The sequence below is a fragment of the Poecilia reticulata genome, linkage group LG5 (assembly GCF_000633615.1).
Source record: "Poecilia reticulata strain Guanapo linkage group LG5, Guppy_female_1.0+MT, whole genome shotgun sequence".
NCBI lineage: Eukaryota > Metazoa > Chordata > Actinopteri > Cyprinodontiformes > Poeciliidae > Poecilia > Poecilia reticulata.
This window is the reverse complement of record NC_024335.1, coordinates 2691295-2714795: the sequence shown is the minus strand read 5'-3', so window position 1 is coordinate 2714795 and position 23501 is coordinate 2691295. Positions and strand designations below refer to the sequence as shown.

At 42.9% G+C, this 23501-nt stretch overlaps 2 protein-coding genes across 5 annotated transcripts in view; both read left to right on the top strand.

Moving 5' to 3' along the window:
- The window catches only part of mcm2 (minichromosome maintenance complex component 2), a 10996-nt gene extending 4575 nt beyond the window's left edge, over window positions 1–6421 (top strand). Inside the window, exons 6-20 of the mRNA XM_008408335.2 lie at window positions 104–201; window positions 375–496; window positions 753–960; window positions 1507–1641; window positions 2063–2254; window positions 2344–2437; window positions 2515–2593; window positions 3164–3335; window positions 3427–3553; window positions 3645–3757; window positions 4470–4634; window positions 4716–4790; window positions 4861–5043; window positions 5134–5289; window positions 6050–6421. Coding sequence (XP_008406557.1) covers window positions 104–201; window positions 375–496; window positions 753–960; window positions 1507–1641; window positions 2063–2254; window positions 2344–2437; window positions 2515–2593; window positions 3164–3335; window positions 3427–3553; window positions 3645–3757; window positions 4470–4634; window positions 4716–4790; window positions 4861–5043; window positions 5134–5289; window positions 6050–6160 — 2030 coding nt within the window. The 3' untranslated portion in view covers window positions 6161–6421. The remainder of the gene's footprint in view (window positions 1–103; window positions 202–374; window positions 497–752; window positions 961–1506; window positions 1642–2062; window positions 2255–2343; window positions 2438–2514; window positions 2594–3163; window positions 3336–3426; window positions 3554–3644; window positions 3758–4469; window positions 4635–4715; window positions 4791–4860; window positions 5044–5133; window positions 5290–6049) is intronic.
- A 1286-nt stretch (window positions 6422–7707) lies between these two features.
- Window positions 7708–22447, top strand: podxl2 (podocalyxin-like 2). 4 transcript variants are annotated; one of them, XM_017304573.1, is made up of 13 exons: window positions 7708–8020; window positions 11954–12315; window positions 12979–13324; window positions 14000–14103; window positions 14724–14934; window positions 15486–15641; window positions 15733–15875; window positions 15951–16025; window positions 17397–17553; window positions 18784–18845; window positions 19775–19954; window positions 21071–21235; window positions 21962–22447. In XM_017304573.1, the coding sequence occupies exons 1-13, from the start codon at window positions 7993–7995 to the stop codon at window positions 22019–22021; spliced, it is 2049 nt and encodes a 682-aa protein (XP_017160062.1). In that variant the 5' UTR covers window positions 7708–7992; the 3' UTR covers window positions 22022–22447. The 4 variants fall into 4 exon arrangements, with proteins under 4 accessions (XP_017160062.1, XP_008406553.1, XP_017160061.1 ...); XM_017304572.1 differs by having other exon boundaries at window positions 7709–8020; window positions 12982–13324; window positions 15730–15875; XM_017304571.1 differs by having other exon boundaries at window positions 7709–8020; window positions 15730–15875.
- The last annotated feature ends 1054 nt before the right edge of the window (window positions 22448–23501 follow it).

Sequence of the window (23501 nt, the reverse complement as noted above, 5' to 3'; positions counted from 1 at the left end):
GAGCCGCGTGGTCACTTCCTGTCCTGATCGACGAGCTGCGTGGTCACTTCCTGTCCTGATTGATGAGCCGTGTGGTCACTTCCTGTTCTCCGGGTCTGTGCAGAGAACAGGGAGAGTCTGGTTGTGAACTACGAAGATCTGGCGGCCAGGGAACACGTTCTGGCTTACTTCCTGCCTGAGGCCCCAACCGAGATGCTCAAGGTGAGGTGTGTGTGTGTGTGTGTGTGTGTGTGTGTGTGTGTGTGTGTGTGTGTGTGTGTGTGTGTGTGTGTGTTTGCGCGCGTGTTTTTCCTTCCTTTCTGTGGGTCTTTCCATGTTTTTTTACCAGTTTGAATGACGATCTTGGAGGTAAACGTGACTAAATTTGTCGTCAGATTTTCGATGAAGCGGCCAAAGAAGTCGTTCTCGCCATGTACCCGAAATACGATCGCATCGCTCACGAGATCCACGTCCGGATCTGCAACCTGCCTCTGGTCGAGGAGATTCGGGCGCTCAGGTATCGCCTCTCGCCGCCTTTTCTCACTTATTACAACTGAAATTCCTTAAAATTAATCACTATTTCACTTTTAACATGGGAAATTGTTTTGTTGTACGTCAAACAACCGGCCAACGGAACCAGAATTGTCAGTTAGTTTTGTCTTATTCTAAGACATTTGCCTTTTAATACTAGACCAAAAATACTCTTTAATGTTTAGTTTTTGCAGTGAAGTCAGTTGAGTGTGTGTGTGCTCCTCTTCGCTGCTCTTCCTCAGGCAGCTCCACCTGAACCAGCTGATCCGGACCAGCGGCGTGGTGAGCAGCTGCACCGGCGTTCTGCCGCAGCTCAGCATGGTCAAGTACAACTGCAGCAAGTGCAGCTTCGTTCTGGGGCCGTTCTTCCAGTCCCAGAACCAGGAGGTGAAGCCGGGCTCCTGCCCCGAGTGTCAGTCCCAGGGGCCCTTCGAGGTCAACATGGAGGAGGTGAGCTGTTGCCAAGATGGCCGACTCAACATTCCTGCTGCATTTAAAGGGGCAGCGTCATGTAAAATCAACCCTTTTTAGCTCTGCATCGTGTTATAATTGTATTCCTTCATCAAAAACTTACCTGGGGTGTTACCTTGATTCTTTCTCGCCTGTTTGAGAAATCCTTTAATCTCCATGGCAACCATTCAGCTGAGGAAAACGCCTGGTTGGACCTAGCTCCGCCTTCAAGGCACAGCTCCTCCCCTACTCTGCCCCTTCAGACTAGCCAACAGCAGTTAGCAAACACCTGCGGAGTTCCTTAAAGGAGCTACCTGTCAGAGCAGCACTAGTAAAAACCTTAAAGGGTTAATAAAGGAGCCATGTTGTGATTTTCCAAAGATGAAGCTTCTTAAAGAGACAGAGTCATAATTGACTTAATATTTTGGTAACACAGTTACTTTATTATGCTATAAAATGGCAGAATGTGCCTGGAAAACAAAGTACTGCCCCTTTAAGTTGTCAGACCAATCAGAGGGGACTTAACCGGCTGCCTCCCTCCTCCAGACGGTGTACCAGAACTACCAGCGGATCACCATCCAGGAGAGTCCTGGGAAGGTGGCGGCGGGCCGCCTGCCGCGCTCCAAGGACGCCGTCCTGCTGGCCGACCTGGTGGACAGCTGCAAGCCTGGAGACGAGATCGTGAGTCCAACTCCGTTCAGGAAACGATCAAAGTGTCAGAACGTAGCCTCGCGTGCAGGAAGGACGAGGTTCCTGTCTGGGACGTTTTACACTTTAGTTGTTTCATGTTTTTAAAGTTTTCAGGCCTGGATGAGAGGAAAAATATCTGAATTCAGAAAGAATTAATCTTCCGTTTGTTCATCATCTATGTGTCAGTCTGTGCATCCGCTCATTTAATTGTCTACGCATCCTGTTGTCCATCCATCCATTTCCAGTCTTATTTAAATCTCAACCTCTGCAGAAGAAACCTTTAAAAAGGCACTGAGAACTCTGGAATCTGGAGAAGAAACTTTATGAAAATGTGTAGAAATCCAAACTAAATAAAGACTCTTTTGATGGAAGGACATTTTGCTGAAACTGTCCCGTCTCTTCGTCTGGCCAGGAGTTGACTGGAATCTACCACAACAACTACGACGGCTCTCTGAACACGGCCAACGGCTTCCCGGTGTTCGCCACTGTGATCCTGGCCAATCACATCACCCGCCGGGACGAGGGCGTCGCCGTGGCGGAGCTCACAGACGAGGACGTCAAGGCGATCGTCGCCCTGTCGAAGGACGAGCGGATCGGGGAGAGGGTGAGGAGGAACAAACGCCGTCACCTTCCAGACTGAAACCGATTTCTGTCGGTTTAAATAAACCACCAGTCTTTACTTCCTGCCTGCAGATCTTCGCCAGCATCGCTCCGTCCATCTACGGTCACGAGGACATCAAGCGAGCCCTGGCGCTGTCTCTGTTCGGAGGAGAGCCTAAAAACCCAGGTACCGACTCCCAGCCGAGATCCCGGCTGCGTCTCATCCACAAACGTCCACGAACTGAGAGTCTCTCCCTCCTGCAGGTGGGAAACATAAGGTGCGTGGCGACATCAACGTTCTGTTGTGTGGAGACCCGGGAACCGCCAAGTCCCAGTTCCTCAAGTAAGAGTCGACCCACAAGTTTTCCGTCTGAATGTTTAAAGGGACCTACAACGCAAAATTCAAATTCTGCACGTTTTTGTTTTTCAATTTGGGTTTCTACCGTTTCTAAAAACAAAATACACCACGCTGCTTTTTGGCATTTTTGGTGTCTGGAAAAGGAGCCGTTTCAAAATTCTCCTGATTAAATCACCTTCAATGGTGCTGTAACCTGGTAACCCCTGTTACCTAGCAACCCAATCAGAGCTCCAGCATGTTTGGTCAGCTGGTATTCCCGCTGTATGACTTCTGGTAAAGACAAGTGTTTAGTTGTTGACTTAACTTCCAGAAACCACTTGCTGCATTCTGGTTGGTTGTGCAGGAGGCTCCACTTCTGCTTTTCAAAGATGTACGGTCGTATAATTGTGCATCTGGCAAAACTGACCAGACTAAAATTGATGAATAAAGAATGATTTTGTGTTTTGTAGCCCATGGACCAATCCTAATCTGTTCATGGAAGCATAACGGATCATCTTTACAGGTTGGGTTTAATCTGGACCAGAGTCGGTTTAACGGAGGAGTTTTCTTCACCAGGTATGTGGAGAAGGTGGCGAGCCGTGCCATCTTCACCACGGGTCAGGGCGCGTCCGCTGTGGGCCTGACGGCGTACGTTCAGAGACACCCGGTGAGCCGCGAGTGGACGCTGGAGGCCGGCGCGCTGGTGCTGGCCGACCGCGGCGTCTGCCTGATCGACGAGTTCGATAAGGTGAGCCGAGACGAACTCAGATCCCAACCAGGACTACGACTTCTGATCGAGACGTGATAAAATCGTTCTTTAATCTCGTCTTGACCTCCAGATGAACGACGCCGACAGGACGAGCATCCACGAGGCGATGGAGCAGCAGAGCATCTCCATCTCCAAGGCCGGCATCGTCACCTCGCTGCAGGCCAGGTGCACCGTCATGGCCGCTGCCAACCCCATCGGTGCGAACGCCAATTAATGCGAAGGAGATTTGGTTTGGCCGCCTGTGGTGTGTCGTTTTTCCTAACCGTTCCCCCCTCGCCATGTCTCCAGGCGGCAGGTACGACCCTTCGCTCACCTTCTCTGAGAACGTGGACCTGACGGAGCCCATCGTGTCACGTTTCGATGTGCTGTGCGTCGTCAGAGACACCGTCGATCCCGTGCAGGTACCGCAGTTTCATGTTTATTAATAAAAATACTAAAAGATGAAATGTATGTCGTGGTATTGGTGCTCAAATTAAGACAATTGGGTATAGCATGCTAATTGCAGAATGATGAATCCTTTCCAAAGCTCTAGTTACTGACCGGTAACGGAGTAGCAAGGAGGACTCGTTACTGGCATTACGCACTGGCAGGTTACTCACTGTCTGCGCTGTTCATTAGCACAGATAAGCTGGCGTTAGGATTAGTATGCCTAGCCACTCATGACTCTTTTTTTCTTAGGCATTATGGTTGATGTAACAATGGATTGGGAAGCCAGCGCTGCCCTCTGGAATGGCAGCACTCGTATGAGAATGCTAGCCTCACCAGTGCTAACCTTTCAAAAGTCAGTGTTGGCGTCTAGAAAGCTAGCACTAGCTTCTTGAAAGTCAGCGTTAGCCTCTTTGTGCTAATGGACGCTGGAGGAAGCAGGGAATCCAGTGGGTGACCTGCCATGGCAATATAGTCTTGGGTCTTTCCGAAGCTCACGAAGTGACTCCTCTCCCCGTTTGCCAGTGCTAGGTGCTCAGTTAGCTGTGTTAGCTTATCAACCACATCAGTAACTAGCGATGGAATAGCCTCCGCTAGGTGTGCACTGGTCTTAGTTGTGGCGCTGAATCTGCCGTATCAGCAAAAGTGGAGTAACTCTGTCTGATGTGCTGCCATTTGTCAACCAAGGATGAGATGCTGGCGCGCTTCGTTGTCGGCTCCCACATCAAGCATCACCCTAGCAACAAGGAAGGGGGCGTGGCCTTGGAGGATGTGGTTCTGCCCAACTCGTCGGACATCCCATCGATACCCCAGGAGCTGCTGAGGAAGTACATCATCTACGCCAAAGAGCGGGTCCGAACACACGCCGCCGGCGAACCTCCAGGTTGATGTGCTCCAGTGGAGTCTTTGGTATTTATTTATTTTTTTGCACAGGTTCACCCCAAACTGAATCAAATGGATCAGGACAAGGTGGCTCGCATCTACAGCGACCTCCGCAAGGAGTCCATGGTGAGTCCTCTACCGTCCTGCGTCAGACATGTTGGTGTAGAAACTGACGTTGCTTTGGCGCCCCCTGCAGGCCACGGGCAGCATCCCCATCACGGTGCGCCACATCGAGTCGATGATCCGCATGGCGGAGGCTCACGCCAAGATGCACCTGAGGGACTACGTCCTGGAGGACGACGTGAACATGGCCATCAGGGTGATGCTGGAGAGTTTCATCGACACGCAGAAGTTCAGCGTGATGAGGAGCATGAGGAAGGTCTGCTGCCGCTTTGGAGTTGGAAACGCAATATTTAACGGGTTTCTAGGAGGAACTTAACCTATTCTCTGGTTCCTGTTTGTTGGCCAGACGTTTGCCCGCTACCTGGCGTTCCGCAGGGACAACAACGAGCTGCTGCTGTTCATCCTGAAGCAGCTGGTGGCCGAGCAGGTCGCCTACCAGAGGAGCCGATATGGAGTCCAGAACGACACCATCGAGATCCCAGAGAAGGATCTGCACGACAAGGTATGGAGGTTCACACGTGGAAATGTCTGCAAACAGATGTGCAATTATACATCTGTGTAGCTTTGAAAAGCAGAAGTAGAGCCTCCTGCACAATCAACTAGAATGCAGCAAGTGGTTTCTGGATGGTAAGGGTGTTTTCCCGCCTGATAGTCCAGTAGACTCTGTTCGATTGCACCATGAGTTACATTTTCAGCTGCACTGAGTAAAACGAACCAAACCGTTTCAAAAACCAGTTCCTCTCCTCGCCTGTGGGGGGCGCTGCACCAAGAACTACTGAAGGAAACAACAGAAAAACCTCTGAAGAAGACACTGCGCTACATCCTTCTTCACAAAATGTTAGTAAAACTGGAGTAGCGTGAGATTTTAGCAGATTTCTCTAGGTAACGATGGCGTGTCTTTGAAATATGACTTCACATTTTGGTCATAAGTTAAAGTCCAAGGTTGTTTTTTTTAGAGTAGAAACTCAAATGGAAGATCAAAAACGATTAGAGCAGTTCATTATAATCCTTCAATGGAAAATTGTTGTTACAGCAGCGCATAACAAAAACATACAAAATATATTTTAAAAAACTATACATATATTAAAGTATCTACAGGAAAAATAAAATTAGAATTAAATAAAAACCTGGAAATCTGGTACATTTTTAAACTCTCGTCTCATTTTAAAGTAATTTTTGGGGTTTTGTGTGAAAGACGAACAGAAACCTGTGAAGAAAATGTTTTCGGCTGATCTCCTGTTCTGTTTTTTCTCCTCCTCCAGGCGCGACAGATCAGCATCCACAACCTGTCGGCCTTCTACGACAGCGAGCTCTTCCGCTCCAACAGGTTCAGCCACGACGGCAAGAAGAAGCTCATCCTGCAGCAGTTCTGAGACCCGGCTGTCCTACATTTTGGACTCATTTACCCGAGATGCGTGTTGGTGCTCCCATCAGCTGAGTCATGTCTGCATTTCGCTGAATGGAGCCTTTAAAAACGCTGAAATGTCCAAATAAACGACGTTCATCACTGTTTGTAAATACATGTACATGTTTTATGAGGATTTCTGACTGTAGTTCTGAAAAAAATAACTGAATTTAAAGAAGTTGAGATAAATTGTTGGATTGTAGCTGTTAATAAAGGATTTTGCATTTTACATGAGTTTTTCTGGTTTCCTTCGAAGCAGACAGACTTTGCTGTAATCCTACGAACTTTCTGAAGGCTCATTTGTTTAAATGGTTGCCAAACGCAACTTAAAAATCAGCTCAAACCTTAACATCTAAATTCTGACTAGAACCAGATCCCACTGGCACTGAGAAGGACTTCAGTCTTGAACACAATGAGAGTTTTTGTCCTTTTTAACTAATTAAAAGGACAAAATCAGAGGTTTTTACTAGAGCTTGTTAAACCAGAAATGATGCACATTTTCCCACATTTTTTGCCCAAACACATTTCTTTTAGCCCAGTGATATCCTGGGACACAGGAGTTCACTGAAATACCAACAGACTAAGGATTCAGAAAATGTCTTGTAGTCTCTGACTATGGGAGATGATTATGAGCTGAAATTTGAAGTACAGACTGCAGCCAGATACATTTTTAGTCAACCATATTTTGAGAAATTCTCTAGAAAAAATTAGCACATTTCTGAGCTCCAAAAGTTACAATTTTGATTTTTGAAACTTCTAGAAAATTTGTGACATTGAACTCAAAAAATTTCTCAAGCAAATTTTCCACGTTTCAAACTCAAATTTCTGTTTTTTTTCTTGAAAATGTCAGATTTTTTTTTTTTTTTTAAGCTTAAATAGCTATACTAAGGGCTGCACAGTGGTGCAGGTGCCTTGCAGCAAGAAGGTTCTGGGTTCGATTCCCGGCCCCGGTCTTTCTGCATGGAGTCTCCATGTTCTCCCTGTGCATGGTGGGTTTTCTCCGGGTACTCCGGTTTCCTCCCACAGTCCAAAAACATGACTGTCAGGTTAATTGGCCTCTAAATTGCCCCTAGGTGTGAGTGTGTGTGTGCATGGTTGTGTGTCCTGTGTGTCTCTGTGTTGCCCTGCGACAGACTGGCGACCTGTCCAGGGTGACCCCGCCTCTCGCCCGGCATGCCAGCTGGAGATAGGCACCAGCACCCCTCCCGACCCCACTGAGGGACAAGAGTGTCAAGAAAATGGATGGATAGCTATACTAAATTTTTTTCTATCCAATCCCCCTAATTTGCCTCCGTCTTCCCATTTCAAGATGGCCGCTCCTCGTATCAACAGTAGTAAGTTGTGCTGGAAACATGTTTATCATAGTTTATCAGTAAAAAAGTTCATATAGACTTTGATTACATAAAAATTTTAATTTTAACTGTTGCTATGTCAGTACTTAATTGGTTATTTTATTAGGTTAACGTGGAGCAAACTTTGAATATTTACATTCATGGATAAAACTGCGACATCTAGCGGCCACGTCCGGAAACGTCAACCAACCGCAAACCAGCTTCTTTTTTTTCTTCTTCTCTGCAGCAGATCTGATTCTGGTTCCGACCGCAGCTCCGAACAATCAAACCCGTCCGTGTGCGTGACCCGCCCGCAGCCTGGCAGCCGTTAGCCCTTCCCCGCACACCTCCAGGACATGAAGCGGCCGTGAAGGCGCCGTTTTCCCGCTGAACATCCAGAGAGCGTCCGCAGCTGATTCCCCCGAGAGACCGGAGCGGAGGCGGAGGGAGGGAGAGCACTGCAGCAGACATGCCGGGCCTCATCATCACCCTCATCGGTCAGTCTCTGTCTACTAATGCTTTGGACAAAAACAGGAAATAATCTGGTTTATTTTTATTACTATTATAAGAAAAACACAAACAATGCGGCAGGAAAATCTTTTTAAAAAGCACAGTAAAATGTCTACTGAGCATCAAATGCGGATAACTTTACATGTTAAAATCTTAATGTTGATGCTGCAGAATAAATCATTGTGTTGTTATAAATGAGGAGGGTGTAGCCTGCGGTGTTTTAATACAGTGGACGCAGCACACACTGCAGCATCTCACCTGACATGCAAGTTTTAACTGTTGCTTTAAAGAGCATCAGTGGTGCAGCATTAACCAGAAATGACGCATGGCTTTACATCAAACACATTTACATTTAGTGGCCTCTCTAAAAAATGTGCCATCTGTTGTGTTTTGTGGGTAATATTTTCTCTTGGTGTGTTTTTGTTGCACTTCCTGTCTGGTTAACCATTGCACCTTATTGATTATGAGAAAAAAAGCTGTCCTTTCTGCTAAAATTCAGCAGCTTAATTAAGTTTTTCACTTGGTTTTCACTAGCTACCCAATAAATTCTCAGTTTAACTGAACCCAATCCTCATATCTTGATGATCTGATATAAAATATTACAATTTTTTGTTCACATTGCTGATTTTGCAAATTGATGCTTCAAGTTCAAGTTTTATGTTGCTATTGATATTAGTAATTCTTAGGCTGCATTCACACCAGCCCTGCTTAGTCTGCTTCAATTTGTTTAAGTCTGTTTCATCTGGGAAGTGAACTACAGCGCAGGGCATTCTGGGGAAATACAAACAAAACTAACGCGGTAAGCTTGCGCTACCCGGCGAAATGACTTTGCCCAAAGACAAAAGAGAAATCCTACAGCCGCTAAAATCTGACTCTACTCCGTTTTTGTTTGTTTTGTGAAGTTGCGGCAATTGTAGTTGGAACTGTTACTTTCCCAGTCGGATAAATCAACTGGATCGGCCCCCAAAGTCGGATTTCCTACTGGGAAACAGGGTCCTCACGTTTCAAGATGGCCGCTCCTCGCATCATTGGTAGCAAGCTAATGGTGAAAACTTGTCTAAATGTAGCTAATATCAACGCTACGTGTTATGCCTGCAACTGTAAACTAAAAGTGGTATTTGCTTGTGGAAAGTAAAGCTTAAAATTAAGTTTGTCAAAGCTATTGCAAACAATGTTTATGGGCTCTGCCATGTTGAAATGCCACCGTTTTATTTTATTATTGTTATTATTGAGAGACAGTACAACATATAATAGTAGCAACAACATCAACCAGGTGTCATGTACAGATCGTACAGTTTTAGTTGCCTTACAGTTTTTGAATGAGATAAACTGAAAGTAATCAAGTAGATCAGTTTTTAAAAGTCACATAGAAAGGGATTTTTCTATTGAATTTTTTTTTGTGAATAAAAAACTTTGCTAAAAATGCAATCAAGTAAAGTAAAAAACAATTGAATAGTTGTGAAAAACCACTACAATATAATCCTAATGAGGAATCCCACATTCTTCTTTTCATGAGGTTTAACTGAGTAATGCAAAACTTTAGTGGTTTTGAAGCATTGACTTTAAAATCAGTAAAACCTGAAGTTGTTGCATACTTCCCAAACATGTTCTTGTCAAAATCGGAATCCTATTTCCAAAGTTTGTGTTGCGAAGCGAAACTAAAATGATTAAATTACTGTCATAAATGTGTTTAACATTGTAGAAATGCCTGATTAGGGCCTAAAGGAGATAATGGGATGAATTCTTCTGGCAGATTTGGGAGTCATTTGGGGGAGGGTTACAGAACCCAATAATCCGGTCTGAGACAGGGAACCAATCCCACTGAACAACATGTCAGTTTGGATTATTTAGCCGGTCATAATAGACAAAAATGGGGATTCGTTTCTCAAACTCATATTTTTACCAAACATTTATAAATGTCAGACTTCCACACTAAATATTTCATTAGCAAACTAAGTATTTAGTTTACAAATTAAAGATTTAGCTGGCAATCTAAAAATTAAATATTTGGCTGCAAACACTTTTTGAGTTTCTTTTTTTTTTTTTTTTAAATCTCTGCTATCAGCATTCTGCATCTCTTACAAAGCTTGGATGTATGAGTGAATTTAGTTTTGAGCTAATTATTTAGCTTGCTAGGTCCTAACTAAGTATTAGTTAGGAAGCTAAATATTGTGGTGTCAAGCTAAACATTTGGGGTCACCTGGACAGGTCGCCAGTCCATCGCAGGGCAACACAGAGACAAGCAGAACAAACAGCCATGCACAGGCTCATACCTAAGGAGAATTTATACAGACCAGTTAACCTGACAGTCATGTTTCTGGACTGTGGGAGGAAGCCGGAGTACCTGGAGAAAACCCACCATGCACAGGGAGTACATGCAGAAAACCCCCAGGCCGGGAATCGGACCCAGGACCTTCTAGCTGCAAGGCAACAGTGCTCTGCTGTTATATTTTAATTTTAATTCAATTATTAACCAGTTTAAGAAGACTCTTGGATAATTTCCACCCTCAGATCCTGTGGTTCTGGTGTTGGACCTGAGAGATTAACGTGTGTCAGACATCAATCAATCAATCAAATTTTATTTGTATAGCACATTTCAGCGGCAAGGCATTTCAAAGTGCTTTACATAATTAAAATAAAAACAGGAATAAACAGTGAGAAAGAGAAAAGGATTTTGAAAAAGATTAAAACAAATTAAAAAAAAAAAGAAAAACATTTTTTAGTTTTGTCAGAGTTTTAGTTAGAACGCCATCTAACAAGGGTACTCGCACCTTAAAACCTTCATTAAAACATAAACAGTGAGAATAAGGAAATAAAAAGTAAAGATAAAAACATTAAAAACATCAGACATCAAAACCGGCACTCTAATCCTAATTTAGCCATAAGCAACTCTAAACAGGTGGGTTTTAAGTTTATTTTTAAAGGCACCCAGTGTTTCAGCTGTTTTACAGTTATCTGGAAGTTTGTTCCAGATCTGTGGTGCATAGAAGCTGAATGCTGCTTCTCCTCGGTTGGTTCTGGTTCTGGGGATGCAGAGCAGACCAGAACCAGAAGATCTGAGGGGTCTAGACGGTTGGTACAGCAATAACAGATGACATAACAGACATGTTGGACATGATGGTGTAATAAGCTCAGACAGCCATCTGTGTTCCCAGACAGAGACTGACTTCAGATGCAGAACTGCGACCACAGATATGAGATTAATGATTAAGCTTATGGGCACATCTTGTAGAAACGTTCGTTTTGGTTCCCCTCCAGCCTTGGCCCAGGACAACAGACCCTCTAGTCCCGGCCCTGTCAGCTTTCGGTGTTTATGCAACCTTTACATGTTCGCCTCTGATCCAGTAGGTCGACTTTATGACAGACACACTGAGGTTCACTGTGTTTATTCTAACAAAAGATCAAATCAAGTTGGTGGTTAACTTCAGTTCAGCAGCTTCTGCCTCTGCACATTAAATAAATTACAATACATAACTCTAAACAAACTGCGGAGCAATATCTCCCAGTTAGCACTTAGCAGCAGTTAACATCAGTTAGCAACAGTTAACAGTTGTGTTAATATTAGAATTATTATTAATTATAACACAAAAAATGGCAAAATTACTCACGAAACACTATGATTAAATTTGTCTAAAATATTTGTTAAAACATAATACTTAAAAAAAAAAACAGACGATCCTAATACATATCACTGTTACTGAGGCAACAGAAAAAAGGGGGCGGAGCTGTCAGTTATTAGTTGCTATGGTAACCACCAACCGTCAAGCGCAGTAACCATAAATGTCTGGAGAAGCAACTACGATTTTGACACAAATCACATCGATAATATTTTGAAATAAAACCCCGTTACATATAAATATTAAACAAGGCCAAAATGTAAATTAGTTCTTCAGGTATATTTTTGTCCCTCCGTCCCTCAGCTCTTCTATCCAGCTCTGAAGCTTTCGGACGGGGCTCGACCCAAGGGGTCATCCCGCTCGGACCTCCGCTGGCTCCTCTGCTTCCGGGTGAGGACCAAGGCCAGTCGCGTTTCATCCAGGAATTAGTCAGAACCAAGCGCCACTCGGCCCGCGAGTTAGTCCGCGCCCAGCCTCACTTGGTTCATGACATGGGCTGGCCGGAGATCCACGAAACATCCGGCTCACAAAGCAAACAGGAGCCGGTGAATTCCTCCGCCGTGAACCCGACGTCCGCCATGAGCCCGCCGCCCGCCATGAACCAGGAAGTAGCCAGGACCCTCGCTGCCGTGGATGAAAGCCTGGATGTGGAAGAAGTGATGGAGGTGAGGATTCAAAACAAATGTATAAATGATTTGAAACTGCAGTATGTAACTTATATTTTTTTTAAATGTTTTTTTTACATATATGTTACGTCACGATGACAGAATAACATGAGATAATGTGTGAAAAAATCTAGCTAATAGTTCTTCTCATTTACTCCCAGAGCTAACTAGAAACAACCAATCAGAGCCAGGAGGCGGGATTTAGCGCTGTCAATCATTCTGATGCTTATGCCTGTCACTACAACAAATGTTGGACAATAAATTGTCCCAGAAGTTATTGTGATGAACAATAATGTTGTTGTTTTGAGGCCATTTCCAGTAATATGATGCTAATACAAAAACACATTAAATTCTAATGAACATTAAACACTTTAACTGTAAGAGTTTTTCTTATTAGGCTTGTCACAATAAGCAATAAATAAATTAATCGCATCATAAATTAAAACAAACTCAATAATTTCCATTTGAATGATTTATTGTTTTTCTCTTTTCTCTCTATTTCTCATATTTTCCGATGAGACTTGTTTCTTATATTAAAATAACCTGATGTGCAAAATGTTAAAGTTTAACGTGTTAAAACACTTATTTGACAGAGGATTCTTATCGTTTAAAACGGTTTAATTTAATCCTCCTGGAAGCTACCTGATGTGTCCCATGTTTCAGCGGATGGTCCACCTGGCGGTGCCGCTGGGTCCATACGGCGCCGGGGGACACCTGGAGCTCACAGAGCCAGAAGCTGAGCGCCGTGGTGGGCTCGGAGCCGGCGACGCCTCCCAGGAGGCGTCCGGCTTCGACGGGACGGACACGGAGGACAGAGACCGCGGAGACGACGGAGGAGAGGACCAGGACAGGAGAGGAGGAGAAGGGGAGGACGAGTGGGAGAGATACGCAGCGGAGGACAGAGAGAGACGGGGGGAGGAGGACAAAACGGGACGAGAGACGGACGAACGCGGCGTCTCAGAAGCCATGGAGGTCAATCACACGACTCCAGATCTCTACGCTCTGATCGGTTAGTAACGCTCATGCTGCTTCACGCCACATATTTACCCATAAACCAACATGGAGAACTTTCTGAAGTTTCTGTCGCTGCTGCAAGACGAAAGAAAAGACAGCATTATCCAGATAGTAGGAAATTATTTCTCTGCTCATCTAGCAGAACAGAGATTCTGTCTGATGGTCACCAGGCTCCACTTTGACTTGATTTGGACTCGCCCATCAAATACATGAAATTCGACTTGGATTTGCTCCTAAAAGACTCAAGATTTGGCTTGGACTCAAATTTAAAAGCGAGAGATTTGACTTGGAGTCATCCTCAAAACTCTAGACTTAACTTACAGTCATCCTTCAAGGGCTTTTAATTTGACAGTCTTTGGATTCTCACCTTCAGAGATGTTTATCTTGACTTTGACTCATCCTTTCTAGATTTAGAAACGTGAGATTTGACTTACACTCACAATCAACTGCAGATTTGACTTGGATTTGCCCTTCAAAGACTTTTCCCATTTTAAAGAACGGCTGGGAGAAATGGTCAGTTTTGACAGGAACCAGTCAGACATTAATGTTCTGAATCAGCACCATCAATAGATAGTGATTTCCCACAAGAATGTTATGAATAGTCTCAAACTGCAACTGCTTTTAAAGGAAAACCAGAAACGTGTTTTTGACACGCATGTTTTTGAAACAGACTACAGGTCTTTCTTTCATCCGTCCAAGGAGCCCAGCAGGTCCGTCCTGTCTGAAGAGCACGATCTCAGGCCGCAAGAGCATCGCGGTCCCTCAGTCTTGGAGGTAAAGACAGAGAAACGTGTCTTCTGTTTTAGTATTTTGTTTCTACAGCAATAAATCTTAACAATAAATCTTATCAGTGACACACATTTGCAAGATCCCATCCCATCTTTCTTCGAGGGCAATAAGCTGCTCGCCTTTGATGACTAGCTTTGGTTATCAACATAATGCGCTAAATCTAAAATGTGCCCAATGATATATAAAAGAAAAAGGGACTCAGTCCTTTTCTACGAATTGTCAACACTACAAGAAGTAATTGACAAGATCAGGAAAAAGCTTTAAAAAGGTAAAGAAAAATGGAGAGGGAGGTGAAAGTAGGTTAGCTATGCTAGCTTTGCTTTGACAACTGTAACATGTCGACGCGCTGTAAAAAAGATCGCTATAAAATACGAGCCTACTATGCTTTATGCCCAGGTTTGCTCAATTCTAGAGTTAAGAAAATCCTTCAGAGGGACAAAAATGGCCCCTGGGCCACACGTTGGACACGCCTGTTCTGGCATCTTAGAACGTGTTAAATCACGGTTGCTTATAGAACTTTCAACGATAAATCAACTAAAACATGAAGTATGTCATCGTCTTACACCATATATTCTTTCTTTCTTTATTCTCAAACCAACCTCCAGTTGAGTCCTTCAGAGAAAGATCTGTGGACAGCAGAGAAGGACGAAGACGTTCAGTCCAGCGGCTACGGCGTCCTTCGCTCCTCACTCGCTGCAGCTCAGACCTCTCCGACACCTCCTGCTGATCCAGCCGTTTCTGCAGACTCTGACGGTACGGCGACACCAGAGGCCGACACCGGAACCGACTTTGGACTTCTGGGAAGTTATACAAAAGGTAGAATCCAAACAAAAAGAATTTTCCCATTTTCTCTTGCTTTTGTTACTTTTTCTACATGTAAATGTTTCAGACTGCAGTGAGCAAACTTTAGCTAATCCGCTAATAGCAGAGTTAATTTTCCATTTAGCTAACTTTGAAAGAGTTAAGCGCACTTAGCTTCCCCTAATTAACTTTTCTAGATAAATTCTAAAGCATTAATTTACTTGGACGCTCTGTAAACATTGAGTTGAATAAACTTAGTTTGAAGCTAATTATTTAGCTTCAAGCCAAATATCTGGCTTCAAATGAAACATTTAGCTTGCTAACTAAACATTTGGTTTGAAACTATAACATTTATAATTTAATAAATTACATGTTGAAAATATGACACTGAAAAATAAAATCCAAATTATTGCTTTACATTTTTTTTTTTACAAATGGTAATTTAAGCGTTAAATGTTTTGAATAAAAGTGGCCCAAGAACTGAGCCTTGAGGAACACCAAGGCAGTGCCACTTTGCCAAATTAAGAGTTTCAGCTGCTTGTTTCTTATCTCTGGTTTGACTTCAGATGATGATGAGGAGGAGGAAGCAGGTTTGCCACATGCAGGCGTAATTACCCAGAATCCCACAGCTCCCGAGGTTGGGTTGGCACCAAGCAGACGACCTCTGCAGCCCAGTTTGGAGCAGGAGGAACACTGGGAAGAACGGGAACATGACCTAAAAGGTTAGCATTCATCAACTCTTTTCCAGTTTGGAATGGATTGAGAAGTAACGTGAAGTAAGCTTTGCATTTATTTATTGTTTTGGATCAGAAGACAGAAGTGAGGAGTTGGAGGATGAGAGGAAGGAGAGAGAGGGAAGCAGATTCAGAGGAATCATCCCGCTGACCACAGACCCGTCCCATACGACTGGATTCACGGCGACCGGGTTTGATCCCGGACTGGAGGAGCCGCGGCAGGTCGGTTGGTTCAAACTGGACGATTCAACCGGAAACACAAGAACACTTAAAAACATCTCCACTGTGAATGTTCAGGTGGTTTGTGTGAACTGGAACGAGCTGACCGGACGGGGCTATGTCGTCCTCAACATGACGAAGAACATGAACTGTGTAAGTATCAAAATCCAAAACCATCCAAGTTTGGTACTGATCAATGATCTGTAAACCTACGGAGCGCATCAGCTCTTAAAGGGGCAGTGCTACGTGTTTTCCAGGCACATGGTGCCATTTTATGGCACAATCAAGTAATTGTGTTACCTTTAGTTGTTGCAAAAATGCTACAATTTAAAAATATTTTTTCTTCCTGATTTTATGCCTTGAACTTGGGCTTCTGTCTCTTTAAATACTCCTGCTCTTTCTTAGGCTCCGCCTTCAGGAAGTCATCCCAACATGGCTCCTCTATTAACCCTTTAACAACATCTTTACCACTGAGAAATAGCTCCTATAATGAGATCAGCAGCTGTTTGCTGATTGCTTCTGGCTAGTCTGAAGGAGCTGAGTGGGGGAGGAGCTGCACCTTGAAGGCGGGGCTAGGTCCTCCCAGGCGTTTTGCTCAGCTAAATGGTTGCCATGGAGATTAAAAAATTTCTCAAACGGGCAAGAAATAACTAAATGCTCCAGATATATTTTGATTAGGGAAAAACATAATAATATGATGTAAAGCTAAAAAAAAGTGGATTTTAAGTCAGTTTAACAACTGACTTACAATGAAAACGTATCAACTAATGTTATAAATACAAATTTACTAACAAATGCTGGATTCAGCTGAGTATTTTTATGTAATAAATTAATTTTCATTCAGATTTACACTAAAAAATACTCGTGATGAGTTTAGATCTATTTTTTTGTCTTCAGGTTGGAAATTGTTTTTTTTTTTCTTTTTTTATTTTTCATAAATTTCAGCTGAAAACATATTATACTTGTGCTCTAAAAATTTAATGCTGTTCCTTATTTCAAAACCTAAAATGTGGATATAAAATCAGATTCTTTATTGACAGCACATTTTCAGAAGTAGATATTTACGAAAAATTTTAAGTTGTCTTTTGTTATTTTAAAGGCCTTGCAATATTTGCACCTCTGAACAAGTTGTATTTAGCTGGACTGAGTGCATAAATGGCTCACAAATGTAGCAGAGCATGTTGTAGTTTCAACAACCTTTGGCACGTTTACTCAAATACGCTGCAAAAACACAAAATCTTTTGCAAACCTAATATTTTTGTAAATATTCCGCTAAACTTTAATTAAGATAAAACTAACAAGTAACGACGTTTCAGCAAAAACCCTGATCTGTTTTCGTGTCAGAAACAGATCAGGGGTCCTCACTGTTGCATCTGTTGCCATGGAAGCAACAAAACCGCCGCTGCAGTGAATCAGCGGTCGCCATAGTAACGCGATGGATTTTAGAGAAGCATCACTTTTTTATCAGTCTAAAGTTTCCAGGTGGAAAATTATGCAGGAAAACGTGTTTTGTTTGTGAGACAGGAGGAGTTTCGTGTCTGCGGCGGCGTCCAGCTGCTGAAGATCCTGGAGCGCGAGTTTGCACGCAGAATGAACAGCCCTGAAGGATCATGGGTTCTTTACCTCAGCAAGCCGACGCACCAGCAACACCAGCTGCTGATGAACGTTGCGTCTGCACATGGTACAGAAGCTCGGCTCACCTGAAGCCTAACGGCCCTTCATGCTTCATCCGAACCGTCGACCCGCAGTCACATTGTTATGGTACATTTGTACGGAAGGCCAGAAAGGACAGAAATCGGCACGTTTACTACAACTCTGGCTAAAAATTCACACAAAAAACACTGACTTGGAACTCTATAAAATATATAAAAAATCCAACAAAAATTCTGTTTGTTACACCAGTGTAAGACTACCTTCTGAATGCCACAACTTTTTACACATAGCGATGTTCAAAACGACTTTCAATGACCCAAATAAACAAAGTAATTTTTAGTGTTTAGTTGCGGTATAATTTTTTTTGTAATTTTCTGCCGTAACATTTGTTGTAAGAATAGATCTTACAATGACATAAGAAGTGGCAGTCTCATGGGATTTCTGCCATATTTTACAGCGTTGTAAGTCATAAATCTACATTTTAGGCAGACATGTAGTAAAATAGAAAGGACACAAATGTAGGGAGCATTTGTGTCCTTTCTGGTCTTCCATAGGAGACATCTTCCCTCCCTGCATCCTCTATTTTCCTTTTAGAAAAACAGTCACAGAGCTATTGCCACACTTTTCTGCAGGCAGTCTCTTCTGTAAACACTGACACTACAATTTCTGTCTATGAATTTTTAACCATTCATCCGTCTTAGAGTAGTTAGGAATCGTACAAAGGTAAAGAATTCCTCACTGCATTAATTAAACATTTTGTATCGCCTACAAATCCAAAAACCGGATATGGCGGCAGACAAGTTGAAGAGAAACATCAGCATTGCTACCAGAGTGGACACAAATCGCCACTTTTACTGCATGTTTAAAAGTCACGCAAAAATGGCGATTTATGACTTAGGACACTGTAAAATGTAAAAATGTACAACATTTATTTGGCTCATCGAACGCCTCTTTATATTTGCGACGATGTTCAAAGCAGCAATCAGTGACCCAAATAAACAGAAGGTAGTCTGATGACACCATAAAGAGCAGCAACTGAACTCACTCATGAAGAAGATGCTCAGGATCATCCAAATTTTCTTGTTTTTATGTAAAATTATTCTTTTAAATTTGCGAGTTGTTGGCCAGACGTCGCATGTTTGCGTCAGTGAGAACGGATTTCGTTCAGTTCGTGTGAAGCATGTCGGGCCTTGAAGCATTTGGATGTCAGAGACACGTTGACTGTAAACGCTGCTGATCGTCATCTGATGTCTTTCAGGAGTCATTGCTACTCAGGAGGTGCTGGACATGTTGGGAGAGATCAATAAAGGCCTCGATAAGGTGAACATACAGGTTCTTTATCTGGTAAAAAATTAATTCACAACTTTGGTTTGTTCCCTGTCTAAGCAAGAAGACTTTCTTGTAATTTTTCAAAGATGTTTTGCTCTGACTGGTTTTCACTTCTTCAAGCTGACATACAGTTTTTAGATCGCCCTTTATGTTTGTATTAAGCTAGATGTCCTTACAGTGACATTTAACCGACGGATATTATGCAAATTTCTCATTCTGCATGTTCTTGTTCTTCCATTTGGAAGCTTCTAAAAGCTGCTGTTAAAAAAAAATAGTCCAAGCAGTGAACTTAAAAAAAAAAACCCCACTGGGCCATTTTTGGTGTCTTCAAAATGAGCCAATTCAAAACCCTCCCAACACTCACTGCGCTGTTACCTAGCAACCCCAGTCGAGCTCAGCCCGTTACCTAGCAACCTAAGCGGAGTTCCAGCTCGTTTGGTCAGCTGGTTTTACCACAGTATGTGCTGTACAATGGCTGCTGGAAAAGAGAAGTGTTTTGTTGTGGACTCACCATCCAGAAACCACTTGCTGCATTCTTGTTGATTGTGCAGGAGGCTTCACTTCTACTTTTCAAACATGTACGGTTGTATAATTGCGCTTCTGTTGGCAGCCATTTCCACGTGCGAGTATAAATGTTGAGTTCGGGGGGCTAAACAGACTAAAATCTCATCAGCTAGGAATTATTTTGTAAAAAAATCTAATGAACATGTTTTGAATAGACCTATAATATCCTGTTCAAGGAAGCATAATAGGTCACCTTTAATTAAAAACAACGATCAAAGTTCTGTAAATAAAAAATAAGTTTTTAGTTTTCTTTTTGTAAAAATGGCAAATGTGATTTCTCCCACTGTCCGGTGTGTTGATATTGGTTTCGTTTGAGTTCTGCGGGATAATAAAACGTTCCCTGACTGGTTTGTCAGGTGGGGATCCAGAACTACAGCGCAGCAGCCAGCTGTCAGTCTCGGCCCAGTAAGACCCGCAGCGACTACGGAAAACTCTTCGTGGTTCTGGTCATCATCGGCTCCATCTGCATGGTCATCATCACGTCCGGCTTCATCTACATCTGCTGGCAGAGACGGCTGCCGGGAATGAAGAGCATGGTAGGTCAAGAATGGGGTTTTAAATAGATGCATAAATTATTTTAAATATTCATGTTATATATCTGGAATGAGACCAGTGAGATGAAAGAATAAATCTGTTGGATTTTTTTAATCATTTTTAGTGAGGGAACAATTAAAGAAAGACATTAAAAACCAATCTTCAACTTTACTTGATTCAGTTTAAAGGCTCAGAATAGGGCTGAAACGATTCCTCGAGTGATTCGAGTACCTCGATTATTAAAATTCCTCGAGGAAAATTGACCTGCCTCAAAGCTTCGTTAATTTATGTTTTATTATTTAGCGCACCGTGTTTCAGCCGGAACATTATTTGCGTTGCGCGGAGCTCTGACTTCCGCCTCTGAGTTGTTGACGGAAGCTACGTGTTAGCGGCATAACGTCCAATCTTCAAGTTCGGCCTGCGGGGATTTTACTAATTGGTAATAATTCCGGGTTTTCATCGTTTTTGTGGGACCAATAAACATCCTTAAAATGACCGGCGCGATGCCGGGAGTTCGGCAGCCTTTCTGCTCCGGAGCTGCTGGTTGAACGGCGGGAAGAAGCTGAGGAGGATTTATACAGGTGAGCGGAGAGACTGAACACGGCGGGCGGCTGAGGGTTGATGCTTACAGGGTAAGAGCAGCTTTACGGACGAACCGCACAATAAACTTATATCATCCCGGTCTGAACAAACGGGAGGCGGAACATGGCTGGTAGATGAGTTTCTGAACGGAGGAGCCGTAAATATCCCGTGTTGCTCCCCGGTCTACAAAAAAGTAACTGGTAGGGAAGCTCAAAGGTGGAAAAAATAGACTGATGTTGATATCCGATAGTAACACTGGTGTTATGGAAGATTTACCAATATTTTATTTCATAATTGTTTTTATCCGATTACTCGATTAATCGTAAGAAAAATCTATAGATTACTCGATTACTAAAATAATCGTTTACAACAGCCCTAGCTCAGAATGATAAAATCTGACCTCTCTGGCTTATTTCTGGTGTTTTATTGATTCTTCTTTCCTCTCTTTTTAGACCACATACAGATTGAAATGTGATAAAAGCTCAGTTGAGTCAGAAGTCTCTGCCATATTAAGTAAATCTGCCTCATTCTGGTAGTTTCCTGTGGAGGAGCTTCACTCTGTGGAGAATGGTTACCACGACAACCCCACCCTGGACGTGACCAATGACAGCCAGGCTGAGATGCGGGAGAAGAAGAAGCCGAGCACCAATGGGCTCACGGGGGCGGGAGGAGGGGGCGGGGAAGACAGCAGTCGCTGGCAGGTGATTGGATGATGGATTTAGACTATTTTTAACTACTTGTTTCTGTTTTTCTGTTTAATGTCTGTTACTTTCATGAAAGAAAATAGAGGAAAACATGATACATTTGGGTCTAGTCCACCAGTTCAAAGTCTCAAAAATATATTTTAATCATTAAATTAACAAAGCAACAAGACATAAACATGAAATATAACTGGTTAAAGAAAATTCTGAAAGTTGTAATTTTATCAAATTAAACATTGAGCCTGATGCTCTCCACAAATAATCTAGATTTTTTTTGTTGTCGGAGGCCCATTTGGGGATGTGTAAAGTGCATTAGCTAAGGCTAAAAATGTTGTAGAGCTCAGTATTTGTTCATATTTAACACTTGTCCTCATGCAAATAAACGGTGGAGCCCAGGCGCGGAGCTATGGGGGGGGCGGCGCAGGGGGGCAGCTGCCCCCCAGCCCGGGCCCGGATGGGTGCCCATGGGGGCCCGGGTCTGGAGGTGCCAGGCAGGGAGGAATGGTTTCAAGTTGCTTTAATCTCTGATTGCGCCCTCACCTGTTCAGAAAGGTGTATGTAATGTTAAAGTTACTGTCCCTCAATGGAATATATATAGTAGTCAGTCCCAGTGACTGTTTCACTCACGGTTTAGCCAATGTGTTTCCTGGGTAAAAAAAAAATCAAACGGCGACCAAACCGCCCGCCCCCTAATTTTCATTTCAGTCTCTTGTCTTTATTTTTCAGGCGTTCGTCAACCAGGCAGCAACTGAGGATGATGAAGAGGAGCAGGACACACATCTCTGATTGAGGAAGAGGAGATTTATTTTATTAGAAGAGTCTAGAAGAAAGATCACTGTGATGACAGAGGGGAGAAGAGTAGCAGCGACTGGGAGTATGAGGGTTGTAGCTGGAGGAGTCACTGAGGTCAAAATCAAACCCTGAAGCTTCATCAATCGCTGCGAATTTATCCAGATCACATCACAGCCCTTCTGTTTGGTGTGCCTTACGCTCTCAGCTCTCCGGACTGAAGCTGCACGAAACGATTTCACAGTTAGCCACACCTCTCCTCCTGCAAGCTCTGGCAGCTTTAGCAGCTCAAATGTTTGACTACCTGCAACAGAATGTACCTGTATCTACGGCGGCGTGTTAGGGCCAGAAAAAGAGGAAATTTCCACACAAACAATAAAATAAAATTGTCATTAATTTCAGAAATTTTCAGAAAAAAAAAACCATGAAAATTTGTGAGTTTCAAAAGTAAAAATATTTCAACTTCTGAAACTCAGAATTTTCTCATTTTTTCTAGAAATTTTCTGATCTTTATGTAAAATTTTCAGAGTTTTTAGACAAAATAAATTACTCCTGTCTATTTTTTTGTCTTCAACGCGTCCCTAATATGCTGTCGTATGTATGGATCGTTGTTGTTTCAGTTTAAAACAGCAAACCGTCTGTAAAGCTGTCGCTGTAGTGAACAGTCTGGATACAGAAAGTAAACACTCCCCTGTTTGAATGCCAGGTTGTTTCAAATCATTTTAAAAACGTTTTTCAGCTTTAATGTGACTCAAATTCTGCTCTAAAAAGTATGCACACTTTCAACTGTCAATAAAACATTTCAGTATTTAGTCTGTTTCTGTCCAAACCTCCCAAGMTTAACCAGAAATAAGGTTCTGGTGTAACGACAATTTCTATAATGTTTGATATGTTGCTGTTTGACGCTCTGTGTGCAATAACAGTAGAGATCCACAACGATTTTACCAGACTAAACTCAAAGTCTGAGAACGGCCTAGTCAAAGCTTAGAGCCAAGTTTCTCCAATCTGATGGATGGATTGGAAACTGCAACACCAAGATGAGTTATTAGTTGAATTGTGTGTCACATTAAAGGCATGAAAGGTTTCTAACTGATCAAATTAAATCTCACTTTTACGTCAAACTTCTGACATTTTAACAAGCGGATGCAGAATTTTAGATCCACTGTTATGTTGTAATTCTGCTGTATGTTGTTTTGTTACAGTGACTTTTACCACTGAAATGAATGTTACACTGAGAGTAAAACATTTGCTGCTAGCCAAGCATCGCTTTCACCAGCAGGAACGTCTCTTAAAGTGCGACAGCAGTGACTTCTCCCCGAACAGCAGGTTTCACCTCTATCAACTGTGAAAGAAAAGTTTGGCACTTTACCGATTCATTTTGGAAGGACGACCTCTGAGATGCTGCATCTTGTTGAACTTAGCCACACACAGAGACTGGAATATCACTATTTTTGCTTTTAGTAGTGGGTTTTACCTG

What these genes read in the sequence shown, in the direction of transcription:
- podxl2 (XM_008408331.2), top strand. Translation starts at nt 7,993, where the DNA reads ATGCCGGGCCTCATCATCACCCTCATCG. An exon ending in ATGTGGAAGAAGTGATGGAG is followed by an intron (nt 12,316 to 12,978) that starts GTGAGGATTCAA and finishes CCCATGTTTCAG; the next exon opens with CGGATGGTCCACCTGGCGGT. An exon ending in AAGACAGCAGTCGCTGGCAG is followed by an intron (nt 21,236 to 21,961) that starts GTGATTGGATGA and finishes TTTATTTTTCAG; the next exon opens with GCGTTCGTCAACCAGGCAGC.